The sequence below is a fragment of the Calonectris borealis genome, chromosome 1, assembly GCF_964195595.1.
Source record: "Calonectris borealis chromosome 1, bCalBor7.hap1.2, whole genome shotgun sequence".
Taxonomy (NCBI): domain Eukaryota; kingdom Metazoa; phylum Chordata; class Aves; order Procellariiformes; family Procellariidae; genus Calonectris; species Calonectris borealis.
Window position 1 is genome coordinate 84726781 of NC_134312.1, and position 13745 is coordinate 84740525.

Here is a 13745-nt window from a genome sequence, read left to right on the forward strand (position 1 = left end):
GTGATGTGCTTATAATAAAGAAGCACTTTAATATACGCTTATGCTTGATATATGCTTATATTAAATAAGCGTATTTTTTATATATATATGTGCTTATAATAAATAAGCACATCAGCTTATTTATTTGCCTGTGTCTAACTGCAAGGAACTCTACCATTCCCCTGCTCGAGGTCTCTGTGCAAGTCAGTGTCCGTGGTGCATCAGCACTTGTTGAGCAGAGAAAGTTTTGCTGCTTGAGGTTTTCACTTGAGGCAAGGGGAAGCAGGTGTCTGCGTTTCTTGTGTTCAGCGTAAGAACCAACCAACTGGTGATGTCGGCGCTTGTTTCAAAATGCAATTTCTGAGCAAAGGGTGAATGGAAAAAATAAATATGTATTTATATCAGTACACACCAACACACGACTTCCTGTTGACTAAACAAGCAACCTCTCCTCTGCTTCGGGGCTAGGTAATTACTTTTAATTATTCACCACATTTTTGCTCTCTGATTTCTTAGCAGTTTGCTTTCTGAATCTTTAGTAACAGTAATGGTGATATTTCTCCTCCGCCCTTACACCTGACCATTGCTCTTCAGCCTGCTGTTATTTCTCTCTCGTTGTTCTCACTTCAAGAGAGGGAACAGAGCTCCGAGCACACAGTAAACTGAAGGGATGCTAGGACATCCTTCTGTGATCCTGATAAGCTGGAGCAGTGTCTCTTGCTAGATAACCCTCCAAACACACCAGCGCAGGGACCCTTTCTAGCCTTCCCCACCGGTCTTTAGCCGACCCGGGGTTTGATCAGAAACAGAGATGGAGTCATCTTCAGGAAAATTGTTTTTCTCTCCCACTCCCAGTCCCCTCTCCAAATAAGTTTGCATTGAGCAGAAAGGAAGGAAAACCAGAGTGGTCAGCATCTCTCCTCCTGTATTAGCTCCCAGCCAAAAAGGTCCCACCACATGTTAAAGATTTGGCAATTTACAGCCAGGGAGGAAGCTGGACTAGCAGCTAGATCAGGGATCAGCAACATTTCCATGGTTTTCCAAACTATTTTATTTTCAACCAGAGCAGAGAAGACATCTGCTAATGAGCAAGATCGTGCCTTGGCAAGAGACTGCAGCTCGTGCTTTAGGCAGAACTGCATAGGAGCTGAGGGTCCCTCTCGAAATGTCGCCCTAGACTTGCTATGAGACACTAAAAACACATCCACACCAAGATGTTTCTGCTCTGGGGATTAGAGCTAGAGGCAGAGAATCGCTGCCACTGACTTTGTGCACTCACACCTCCAGTGTGAGGGAAGCTACTGGTCTAAACGAAGGTCATTAGAAAGCCTACATCAGTATTTAGACTTGAAAGCCGTGCCAAAGAGTGACATAAATATACATTCATTCGTTCTTTCTTTTTTATCTCTGTGGAGAGCAAAGAGGTTCTCAACATTTAAGGAAAGAGCTGATGTTTTAAACATGGAAGAATGAATTCCATTTACAGGCAGGACCAGAGAAAGGATCTAGTTAAACGTTTTATGAGACTTGACACGTTAAACCTTTGAGAAAATCATTATGCACAAATTTAATTTATGGGGAAGACCAGGCTGGCCATGAAGATATTTCTTGACTCCTTTCAGAGCAGAAAATGTTATGTAAAATCTTCTGCAAGCTTTTGGCTATGGAAATTAGAAGCCAGAACAAGAATAAAGCTGAAACTACCTTAATTTATCTGATGAAACACAAACAGTTGTGATCTCTAAGAAGCAAATTTCCCGGGGTGTGTTGCGCTTTTTTTCTTTTTTTTTTTTTTAATGTCCTGTGTAACAAACATCCTCCTTTCATTATTAAAAGGAAGAACTAGTATGAAAGGGGGACAAAATGACTCTTGGTCTGGCCTAGGAGATTTGTCACAAGGTGATGCTAGGGCAAAGGCTGAAAGGGGACAGCTGTTTCATTAGCAGAGGTGTCCTCTTTGACTCTGTTAAGTAGGACAGGGATTTGCCAGGATTGCAGGCTCTTCTTGCTTTGGTCAAACACTAGGAGCCAGATCCTCAGAGAGGATAATTGCCACAACTCTTGAGACCAATGCAGCTGCCAAAATGAGGATTTGTTGAGCGTGTGCCCTACCCAGACATTTCCCCAAGGAGTAGGGCAGCCCAGCCCTGGACCTTCCAAGAGTGCTCCTCCTTTTCCTGAAGTGTGCCATGCCAGCCGCTCTCACAGACAAGTCCTGTCAACGTGCTGGGCTTGAGAGTCATCTGCTCTGTTCTGGCAACTCATCTCTCCTTTTCATGTTTTTGCATATGCTGGTTTCACACAGTCCTAGCATGCTGAAAGCCAGTAAAATTAATAAGGAAAGTAAATGAAGCAGAGAAAAAACGAAGAACTACCCTAGCGTGAGGTAAACAAAAGCCCTGTTTCTCAACCGTAGCACTGACCGTGCCCCGCTTGAGGCAGAAACGGAGCAGAATATCGCCTGGCTGCCTCCTCAGCACCCTGCCCGGCCGAAGCCGCTGCCCCATCCCGTGGCTGTCCTTCAGCCCTGCAGAGGGGATGGGTGCCCGGGCAGGTGCTGCGGGGCCGTGGTGGGGCAGAGCCCGGGCGGCAGAGAGCCGTGTTGGCGGAGCGAAGCCTGTGCATCCTGAGCGTGAGCCCGGGCGTGATGGCGTACGACCGCAGGCCTGCCGGGCGCAGCCGTCGGACGGAGGGTCCCGGCAGCCACCCTGCTGCCGGCAGATCGCAGCGCCGGTGCGAGCTGGAACAGCAGGATCAGGCCCTGAGTCTTTCCCCACCAGTCCTTCGCGTACAGATTTGCAATGCAGGTTCGCCACCGCTCCTGGCGTGTCGACGCGGCTCAGGCGCCCGTGGCCATGTTCAGGTGCCGAAGTGGGGCCAGGAGCCCCCCGCCAAACGCCGGGCTCTCTCTGGAGCGAGGTCCCCCTTACTCTCTTCTTCGGCTTCGGTGTTGCCCCATGCTGCCACACAGCTGCCGGGCCTTTCAGGGGGACACGGAGGAGCAGGGGAAGCCTGCCAACAATTTGGTGTTCCCTGAGCTCCTTCCAGCTGGGCGGCTGCGGGGCGCTGCGCAGAGCTCCCTCCGCGGCGGGGCAGGGCAGGGTCACCATCTTCGCTGCGCAGCTGCGTGACCCGAGGCCCGGAGGGATGGTGTGGTTTTGCCCACATTCACGTTAGTGGTACACAAGATCCCAGGCCCCCCTCTAACCACTAGACAATGCTTCCTGCCTCGTTATGTTATTGATATTAATTCAGAATAATTTTGCAGGCGGGGAGGGCCCAATGGGGAGTGCAGCGGGGGGAGGCGGCCAATGGGTGCCGAGCATCTTTCAGAACTGATGCCCCTTCTTTGCTCTGCAGCTCCTGCAGCTCCAGAGACCTTTCTAACTCCTCCCTCAACCACACCCCGATGAAACCCAGCAGGGGGTAGATAGGGGTGAATGGGGAGGGGACACACGGGGCAGTCCACGTTTCTGTACATCAAGTCAGAGGGCTGCACAGACGGAGCCTGCGAGACAACCTCCCTGCAATCCCATCACCTGAGAGAGACCCTGGCAGTCATGGACAGGTAAAATGAGTGCCTGCGGTTTCTTGCTTATATAAGAAACGAGGGTCTTTCCCTTACAATTATCTGCTCTCCATTTGGTGCTCACTGTCCCGTTCCCTTTCCCCATCTGACTCAGTGATCTAGCTCCCCACCCCGTCCTGCTCTTGCACCTTGCATCTCTGTGTCTGTCATTCTTTCTCTTTGACTGTCTGCCACTCTGTACTCTTTTCCCTTTCTGTCATTTCTCTTTCTCGTGACTATTCTCTGTTCCTTTTCATTCTTTTTCTTTTCTAGAAACAAAAAATGATAACAGAAAGATGAACATTCAGATGCTATCCGCCGCTTAAACACCTCAATCCCTGCCCACTCTTCTCTCCTTATCCACCTATTCTTTCTCTTGCACCAGGTTTCTGTCTTACTCTGTTTCTGCTGCTCACACCCTTGTGCTCATAAGCACAGACTGTTCCAGCATTGGATTCCTCTACTTGCACTGCAATTACTCTGCAAGCTAATTATCACTAATCACTCTCCACAATTGCATATCATTCACACACTCAGGGGCCTTCCCTCTGATTTGAGGATTGGCTTCATGAATCTTTATTTGAGGAGAAGGTCTCTGTTCAGTCTACTTCTTCAGTGCCCACATATAATCACAGCTCCTGTGTCCTGCTGCTTTCCCTTGAGCTATCCTATAGCTATAGGAGTTGCACATGTATCCAGCACTTTGTACCTAACTGCAAATTTGCTCAGTTCTTCCCCACAACATCTGTTCATTCATTCTTCTTCTTCTTGTACCAGTCGTGTTCTGAAATCCTCCCTAGCAAAAAAACCCTGGGACGGTGAACTCCAGAGAGAAGGAAAATCAGGAACTGATGTTAATGAATATTTCTAGTTGAACAAATGGCTTCTGTGATTCAAAATTTTCTTGACTTTGTGCTGACACTGAAAAATAACACAAGTGATCATAATTTTATTTTCCTGGGTTTTGGGGTCATTTCTTGTTCTTCACCCTTATTTGCATCCACATGCTTCTCTGCGGGGGCAAAACCATTGCATAGAGAAAAATGGGAAGAAGTGAGAAAAGGGAAAGTTAGAAGAAGAATCAGAAACATTTTGAAAGCGAATGTTTTTGCCCAAAACTTGACAAAAAAGAGAAAAGGGAAAGCCTGTTTTCCCTAAACTTTTTGATGTGTTGAAAAGCATTTTTCCTTGTGGGCTTTGATGAAACATCAACATAATCGTCATTGTTTTTCACCTCTTTCTATGGTTCTTCGACTAGCAATTGCAGTTTTCACTGTTCCTCTGCTCTGTTTTCTGCTGTTGTGGCACACCCCAGGTAAGAGCTTTGCAACCCTCTGGCCTATCATACCTGCTCATTTCCCATGTGATTGTCTGAGCTCCAGATGGGATCATCTGGACAACCTGAGGAGCTGTCACACATGGAAGGGGTGTCCCCTCTCCAGCACCTCTGTTACGGAGGGAAGTCTTCCCCACATCCCTGCAATGGAGGGAGAAGCCTGAGGTGAACCCTGGTTGACGGTTTTGTCAGCGGACCAATACGTGTGTGTTAGGGAATATACACACATGTTCATACGTGTTTGTACAAAGCCAGGGAAACAGGGTGAATCTAAGGTGGTAGAAAGTGGGGTGGCTCTAAGTGTGAGAAATAACTCAAAACTGCTGATGAAGAACATACAGTGCAAGAGAGAAAAGTGGGTAGGGGACACTCACCCAACGTGACCTGCCAGAGGAAGGGGTGATGAAATGCAGTGGGATCAGTTTGTGCTCTACTCCTGACACAACCTGCAAGCCCAGCAGAGCAAGACTGGGCCAGTGCTTACAGGACAGACCTCCAAGAACTGCCTGAGGCTGTGTTGGGCTGAATAAAATGCTTAGTAGGGATGCTTTGCTCTCTGAGTGTGTGCAGGACTCTGCAGAGCCTTGTCTTCTCTATGGACTTTCTCCTAGCAGGAGACAAGGCACAGCTCCCATGTGATCTGCTTCTCTAGGAGCATGTCTATGAAGAGTGGCATAACTGAGTATGTGTGTGCTTGCTCTTTCTGTGTGAGCAGGACAGGTATTTTTGCATTGCAGGCTGAGGGCCACATGGCAGGAAAGAGGATGTGTGCAGGTGGCTTGCCTATCTGTGGGACAATCAGGGTGGCAAGGGTGCTTGAGGGAAGAATGTGCCTCTCTGGTGATGCGGTGTGAGGTGCAATAGGGAGTGCTACAGGAGAGCAAAGCTCGTGCACTGGGTAACAAGAGGCAAGAGGATGTGCATGATTGTATGAATGAGCACCTGTGGTGCAGTGGCCATGTGTGAGGGCGCACAACGGAGAGAAGCTCCTGGAGGAGCAGAGAGGATGCCACTGTTAGCTGGAGATTAAGTGCTCTGCGGTGCTCAGGCTTTATGGTGACGTTGGCAAACAGATGGAGGGTGTTTGTATAAGAAACTTTTCCTTGCTTAGACTCTCAGATTTAAATCAGATTTAAACTCCTGACAAACCCAAATTCCCCTTTCCTACACCTCACTGGAGACGTGCCCCAGAAATCCCAGCTCGGTATCATTTAAACTGACCCCATCTCCCTGCTGAGCATCAGCTTATCAGAGGGAAAAGATGACAAAGGACGTGATTATTTTTAACCCATTCACTTCTGTTTTGCATTGCTGTGGGGGAGGTGAGTATCTCACCTCGATGAACACAGCTGTTCTCAGTTGCCGATGTCCCTCCACTTGGCAGTGAGGCTGTTAGGTATGGCTCATGACTAGCTTACCCTCCCCGTGCTCCTGCTGCCTCTGCCCAGCGGGATCCCTGGGCATGGGAGCAGGACCCCACCAATCTCAATGTTTGTCTAATGTGGGAACGGTACCTGTGTCTGGAGAGGCGTCAGCGTGCCTACCCCATGACGTGTTCTCAGCTGCTGTATGGCACCTTACCCGAGCCCCTAGCCCTGCGCACTTTCAACCATGCTCTTCTTTTGGGCAATGCTGGGAAAAGACTCTGTCCAGTCTTCTATAAAGAGGCTCTAATTTGATCCATCCCTTGCCCCAGTGGCTTTTCAGGGTTTCGTACAGCAGAAATATTTCTTAGTGACTCAACTCCAGACCCTCTCATCTTCCCACCTTCATTCTTCTCCCTCACTGGTGTCCACCTTTTGGATATTTGCAGATATTTTCGCACTCTTCCCAGCCATAGTTGCTGTTTGACTAACCACTGCTAATTCACTTACTGTTTCCACTCACAAGGTCACCTGCTTCATCCCCACAGTCACGTCTGCACCCTTTCCTTAACATATTGCATGCAAATTACTGATGCTTTTCTCGTACTAAGAGGCCTGGACATGAGAAGGGTATATTTTTGGTGCTGAGGCCTCAACAAAGACATGGCCAACTGCTGGCTCCAGGATGGGGCTAATGTAAATTCTCTCTTGTCTTCTCCTGTAGCCTCCTGATGAAAAGGAAACTCTTCCTCTACAACTTCAAGAACCTGCGCTGGGCCAAGGGCCGGCGTGAAACCTACCTCTGCTATGTTGTGAAGCGCCGTGACAGTGCCACATCGTGCTCCCTGGACTTTGGATACCTGCGCAATAAGGTACAGGGAACACCTTGGCATCCTGTTCCTATATCCGTGCTGATGTGCATGCAGCTCCAGTTTGCCTGGGGCAGCAGGGCAAGGAGGGCTGCGACAGCAACGCAGGCACGGGCACATGTGTCCACGAGCATGGACACTGCACATGGTACACACTATTTGGGGATGCAGCCTCCAGGTACACCTGTACTTTATGCTATCCCCAAGCGTGTTACCAGCCAGACATCCATACTCCCTGCTGCTTTACCAGTCTACCTACTTTTCTGCTTAGCTCCCACCCATTCCTCTTGTCGTACATCCCTACACATCAGTGCGTCCCAGAGCTTTTCCACTTACATACCACTGTGCCATCTCCCTCTGTGCGCTGACCTAGGACCTGCCCCCCACCTTGTTTCTCCTCCCCTCACATCCCATCCAGCTCAAACCTCCCTCCTCACCCCTCTTACGCCCTGCTTCCCCCCCGCCTCACGCCTTGCCCCTCTCCCTCTTTCACAAGATGGGCTGTCACGTGGAGGTGCTCTTCCTGCGCTACATCTCAGCCTGGGACCTGGACCCGGGCCGCTGCTACCGTATCACCTGGTTCACCTCCTGGAGCCCCTGTTACGACTGCGCCCGACACGTGGCTGACTTCCTGCGCGCCTACCCCAACCTGACCCTCCGCATCTTCACGGCACGCCTCTACTTCTGCGAGGACCGCAAGGCAGAGCCTGAGGGGCTGAGGCGCCTGCACAGGGCGGGGGCCCAGATTGCCATCATGACCTTCAAAGGTGAGATGTGCAGGCGAGAAAGAGATGATGGAAAGCTATGGGGGGTTAGGAGACCCAGGAGGGCGGGAGAAGCTAGGACAAGGAGCCAGAGAAGATGATGGCAGGATGTGATGATTTAGTGATCCTAGGAGAAGTCAGTGTCCTCTCTGGGGCAGTCTTGAGCACTCTGTAACTCCCCTGTGCCTTGCACAGATTACTTCTACTGCTGGAACACGTTTGTGGAGAACAGGGAAAAGACATTCAAGGCCTGGGAAGGGCTGCATGAAAACTCTGTCCATCTGTCCAGGAAACTTCGACGGATCCTCCTGGTGAGGGCCAATTCTCTTCTCTTTCCAGTGCCTCTTCCCCTCAGCTTCCTCCTCTCTTCCTCGTTGTAGTTCATCTCTGCTCTTGCTGCCCATCTCTGCCATGTGCCATTTCATTCATTCGTGTGTCTTCACCTTCCACATCCCTCGTGCCTCTCTCGTGCCCAACTTCCTTCATATCTCCTCTCCTCATTCTCTTCTCCTTCTTCCACCTCTCATCCCATCTCCTGCCATTCCTTCCTCCTTCCCCATCTTCATAGGTTCCTGCTCACTTGACAACTGACCTACCATTTATATTTTGTTCTGCAGCCACTGTACGAAGTAGATGATCTGCGAGATGCCTTTAAAACTCTGGGACTTTGAAGTAAATGTCATCAGCAATAAGAAGACTTCACAAACACTTGTTCTTTGATTTCCAACTCTGTCCCTTACAACAGATCTTTCTCTTCTTCCCTCTTTACATCTCTTTTCCTTACAGCCCTGTGTCCAGAGATAAGACTATCCTTACTTTTTCATTTCCAAGGAGAATTAGGCTGATCTTCTGAAGACACATTCCCTAGACTCACACCTCATCCATTGCTAGCTGGGAATAGTCAGGACTGCGATGACATTGCCAGAGAGCGATTTGCCCTCCCTCGGTCCCTGCAGAGCTAATTCAGGTGGTTCACTAAATGGAGTTCTGGGTTTAGCCTTGCCCAGGTGGGAGCAGACAGCTTGCAAAGCTGTTTGTACGACTGTGTTCTCACTGGCACCGCACTCATCTGCACATTTCACGAGGGCTTCAGGGAGCACATGTCTTGGCTCTTACAGCTGCACTACACTGAGCTGCTCTGTGTCCTCCCTGTGAATCGGTGTATTTGTCCTTCTGGATGTGGGTAGGAAGTTGAAAACCATCACCATTCAAGTGACTATAGCCTATGTCCTAACAGCAAAATCAGCCAGTTGTTGGAAAGCTCGACTGAGGGTATTGAAGTGAGCCCTGGACAGCCCAGGTAGCTTAGCCTGAAGCCTCACTCGAAGCCAGCAGGTCTTCTAAGTGGATTGTGTGCAGGCCCAGGCCCTGTAGTGCCTCCTGTCCAGAAAGGAGGGAACTTCAGTAGCCATGGGTCCAGGTTTTGTGCCCTAGGAGAGGTTGAAACTAGACAGTAAAAGCCTAAAATGAAAGCAACATTTTCAAGTGCAAACTGAGCAAGACATTTCCCATACAAAAATAGGAAGGCCACTCAACTCCTATTAACTATATGTTGAGAGCCATGGCAGCTCGAGGTCAGTACTGATCGGTGTGTGGACCTCTCACCCAGCCAGGAAAGGAGCCACCAAGGCACTTCACCACTGCAATGTTTTTCCAGCGTACATCTACTGGAAAACACACTTCATTTCCACATTGTATTGTCCCTTAGACTTAATTTTTCATTCATGTAGGTTGAGGTTGTGTCTTTTTAGGCAGTGTATTGGCATCTACATCAGTCACCATCTGTTTCTTGACATACCTCAGGGAGGAGCACCACAGCTTTCACTACTGGAGTACTTTTCATCCACTGAACATTTCCTCCTAGATCAATCCTGCAATATGCTCCTTCCCCAGGCAGCTGTCCTCTGCTGGAGGCACCTTAACAGTCCCACAGTCTCCTGTTTTTTCAGGCCTTTTACTGCCCATAATATGGCTAGATATGGCTAGTTGGTGACTGGACTGAGAGCTGACCAGAAAAAACACCTGGCATGAGCAAAGCTATACAGCCTGGAGATAGATATCTTTTGTAGGGGGCAAAATCAAAGCATCCTCCTGCCTGGCAATCACTGTGTTTCCATTAGGGGACCCCATCAGCACCTGGTCTTGTGGGCAGTCTTTACCAAGTTGAAGACATGGGTTCATAGTACATGCCTACTCACCACCACCTTCCCACTACCTAAATTACAGATGGATTGTCCTCTGCAGTCTAACCTCTTGAGGCTTTGCCAAGGCTAAGTGTGTCCCACATTCTGGGGGTGCTCTGTCATTTCCTTCACGATGGCTGCGAGTTCTCTGCTCCATCCTGTTGCTCTTTCTGGGTAAGGCTCCTGTGTCGCTCCTCAAAACACCTCCTCTGGTGATAGGCCAGCCACAGGAGGACAGCAGAGAGCCCTGCTCCCACAGTGCCACCTCCTGCTAGGAAAGGTCACAGCTGGGTGCATCATAAGTTTCCTACAACTTCAGGCTCCTGAGCACTCTCAGCTTGAGGAATTTTGACCAGGAATAGCAATGAGAGTTCTTTGCAAAGCATTAATTTGCAAACATGGTGTTGTATATTTGTTTGATACAGTGCATATTATTTATATAAATAAAGGTCTTACAAATGAGCACCTGGTTTTGTCATTATTTTGGTATCACGTGGGTGAGGGAAGTAAAAGTTGACACAAAGGACTGAAGTGTCATCTATCCTTTCTGATTTCTGGAGAGACAACCTCTGTTGTCTTTATCCTTTTCACTTGTAACTTTGAAGTTGTTAACAGATCAAGGAGGATAAAATGTTCAGGCAATAGATACTTTGGAAATACTACCAAAAATCTGGGATGTAAATGCTAAGTTGTTCAAGATGCTTCTTCATTTAGGGACATGGTTTAGTGGGGACGGTGGTGTTGGGTTGACGGTTGGACTTGATGATCTTAGAGGTCTTTTCCAACCCTAATGATTCTATGATTCTATGATTCTATGATTCGTTCATTACAAGCCTATCGTCCCCATTCATGACTTGTAATTCACCAAAGTGGACACAGAAGAAGTGCTGATTCAACCTAGTTCACAAAACAAGAAGAGAGACAGAGATGGGAAAAGGATCTTTCTCTTCCAACTTTTGGTATTGGCCTGTACAACACCCTTGTCCTTCTGAGTGAAATTGTTGGAGAGCTACTAGAAAAAGTAGCATTTTCTAAAAAAGCAGTTGGAACACTGGATTTTGCTTAAATGCTGTCAAACATTGAGTTGAAGATACGTGTTGAAACATAACAATTGGTGACATTATACAATAAGAGAATAGATGCAACAAGTAGATGCAAAGAAACATGCACTGGATTTAGAATACATCCTAGGTTGCTTCTTCTGAATCTAAAGCAGATTAAATTCTGAGTGGACTGTTTAGATAATCTATGTGATTTAGCTATAGGAATTTAGCTCTGCTGCTACAGAGATCCTTTTTAACTGCACTTTTTCTGTTCTCAAATGCCAATTCCTATTATTTGTTACAAGGTATTCTTTAAATTGGCATTATTAATTAATTGGACCTCAAATGCATTGGGTGTTTCTGCCAAGAATAACTCCCTGGAGGATGACTGTTATGTAGTAACACTACTTTTTCAACCTAAGATTTTTTTACTTGCTTTGTAGACTGTGTATATAGGGAACATTTCACTGCTGTTTACATACTTTTGAGCACCACTTATGTTCACAGCCTATCCCTTATGGTGATGGGCCTGTGGTGCTAGCTGAAAAACCCAGTCTCACTTGGTCCAACGTCACATGGCTTGCAGCGATGAACAAGGCGCATCCGAATAGCTGTACAGCTGCTGCCCCAAGCTGTGCTTTCCACGAGTGTGCCCACCACCCCGTTCTCTTGTTACTCGCACCCTAAGGGCTACAGCCACAATTAATGACAGGATACAAAAGATTCCCAGCAAATCTGGCACGAACGTGAGCTCTCACCAGGCCTGCGCCCCCATGACTGGGTGTGTAATGTTTTGGGTGCTTTTTGTATGCTCAAGCTTTATACACCGTTACCGTAAGCGTACCCTCACGAGGCACAGGAGCTGCTAAAAACCATCCTGCCCATGGGCTGGGGGTAGCTCCTTCATCCTCACTGAACGTCATCCTGCGTGTCTCTGCACCTGCGTGACCTTGTGGCAATCGGACCCTTGGGACACATCCCAGTCTTATGACAACTGACATGTGCTTTATCACCCTGAGCGCTGGGATAAGAGACCACCCGCTCTGTGAAAGTTCCAACTCTGCAGCAGAGCGAGGTACAGGATCAGTCTTTGATAATGGAGGAAACAAGATGAACGGGGCATGGGATGGTTATTGGTACAGTGTGGAAAACCGGGCATGGTTGCCATCTCCTGGTGCACGGGGGTGTTTGGAACCCTTTACGAGGGTGTTGGCCGGAGGGATGTTGTTCCTCGCTGCAAACAGCTCCCGGAGTCCGGCTCTCGACAACCCCCAGAACATGCCCATTGAAGAGCAGGACACTGACATCATTCCCACAGCTGCACACAGCATTACTCCAGGTCAGTACACAGCGTCCTTGGACATCACATTGCAATAATAAGAAACATATTACCATTAAACAATGCAAAGACATGCTCCAGGCCCTTACAAATACAAGGGGGATTTTCAAAGCATGTCTCCCCCCTGCTTGCCCTCTCTCCCTCTCCACATGCTAGTACTTGGAAACCAGGACGAAACCTTGGAAGAAAGGAGCTTCAGGGTCATGGAGTCCAGTCCCCTGCTACTTGCCCCTTCAGGGGTTTTTAGCCTATATGTATTCGTGTCCAACATTGTCCTCTAACTTGAGTAGTTTTTTCTTCCCTCCCTGGTGCTGCCCCTTTGGTGTTTCTATGAGCAGAAATTTCATTATTTAATCACATATGTATTAAATACTTACAGCAATGGAAATCAGATTTGGTTCGCAGAAGAAACGTGGAGGGATTTGGCACAGAAGAGACCATTTGTTCTGACAACGCCAGCAGGGATAAGCAGAGCCTCTGAAGGGGAAGGAGAAAGCGAGCTGCTGCAAGAGCAGAGGTCAGAGCAGAAGGGTAGGTGCCAAAGTATGGCAAGTATTTTGAAGGCTGCCTTTGGCTTTTAAATCTCTCATACACTTTTGTGATAGGCAGGTTTCCCTTCAGGCTTCCAAACCCACATAAGATATAGCTAAAACACCATTGTTGCTGCTGCTGTTGTTATGATTATTAAGCATACCGGTTGAAGGACTGATGTGACTTTCAAAAGTGCAGGGCTAATATTGAGAGAGGTAATCTTCCCACCTAGAAGGGGCCTGTCTCCTCACATGGGTGAGTGCAGGTGGCACCCAAGTTCCAGGGCAGGGAGGATGTTGATGTTTCCATGCTATAATCATGTAATTAATCACAGTTAAGGACTAGCCTACTCTACAAGCTGGAACAATGTTTTTACCAGTCCAGAGGGACAGAAGAAGATGAGAGTAGACCAGCTCTCTTCTGTGGTTGCCTCTACAGGCTAGCAGTGTGGTAGACCCGCCTCCAGGCCCAGTAGGAGCACAGCAGGGATACAGCAGATTGCAAGTTCACTCTGGCAGCTAAAACTGGTGTAAAAAACCTTCACTGGGCTGACTTTGAACTGGCAGGCTTCCAAATGGCCCAGAGAAAGTTTGTCCTCCTGCCTTCAGTGAGAAAGGGCTGAGCCTTTCATGAAGAACCATGCACTCTGGCTAATTCATGAAAGTGAGTCCCTGCACTTCAGATAATTCAGGCACTTCTGTGTAGCTGAATGACTTGGTATTGCCCAGAGCTGACATTAGCGGTAGCAGAACTGTGACCCATGACAGCG

General features: G+C 48.3%; 1 protein-coding gene across 1 annotated transcript; it reads left to right on the forward strand.

Annotated features, from left to right (window-relative positions):
- Window positions 1-2626: 2626 nt before the first annotated feature.
- AICDA (activation induced cytidine deaminase) lies at window positions 2627-8551 on the forward strand. The gene is made up of 5 exons (XM_075156971.1): window positions 2627-2767; window positions 6958-7119; window positions 7613-7883; window positions 8076-8191; window positions 8498-8551. The coding sequence occupies exons 1-5, from the start codon at window positions 2627-2629 to the stop codon at window positions 8549-8551; spliced, it is 744 nt and encodes a 247-aa protein (XP_075013072.1).
- Window positions 8552-13745: the final 5194 nt, after the last annotated feature.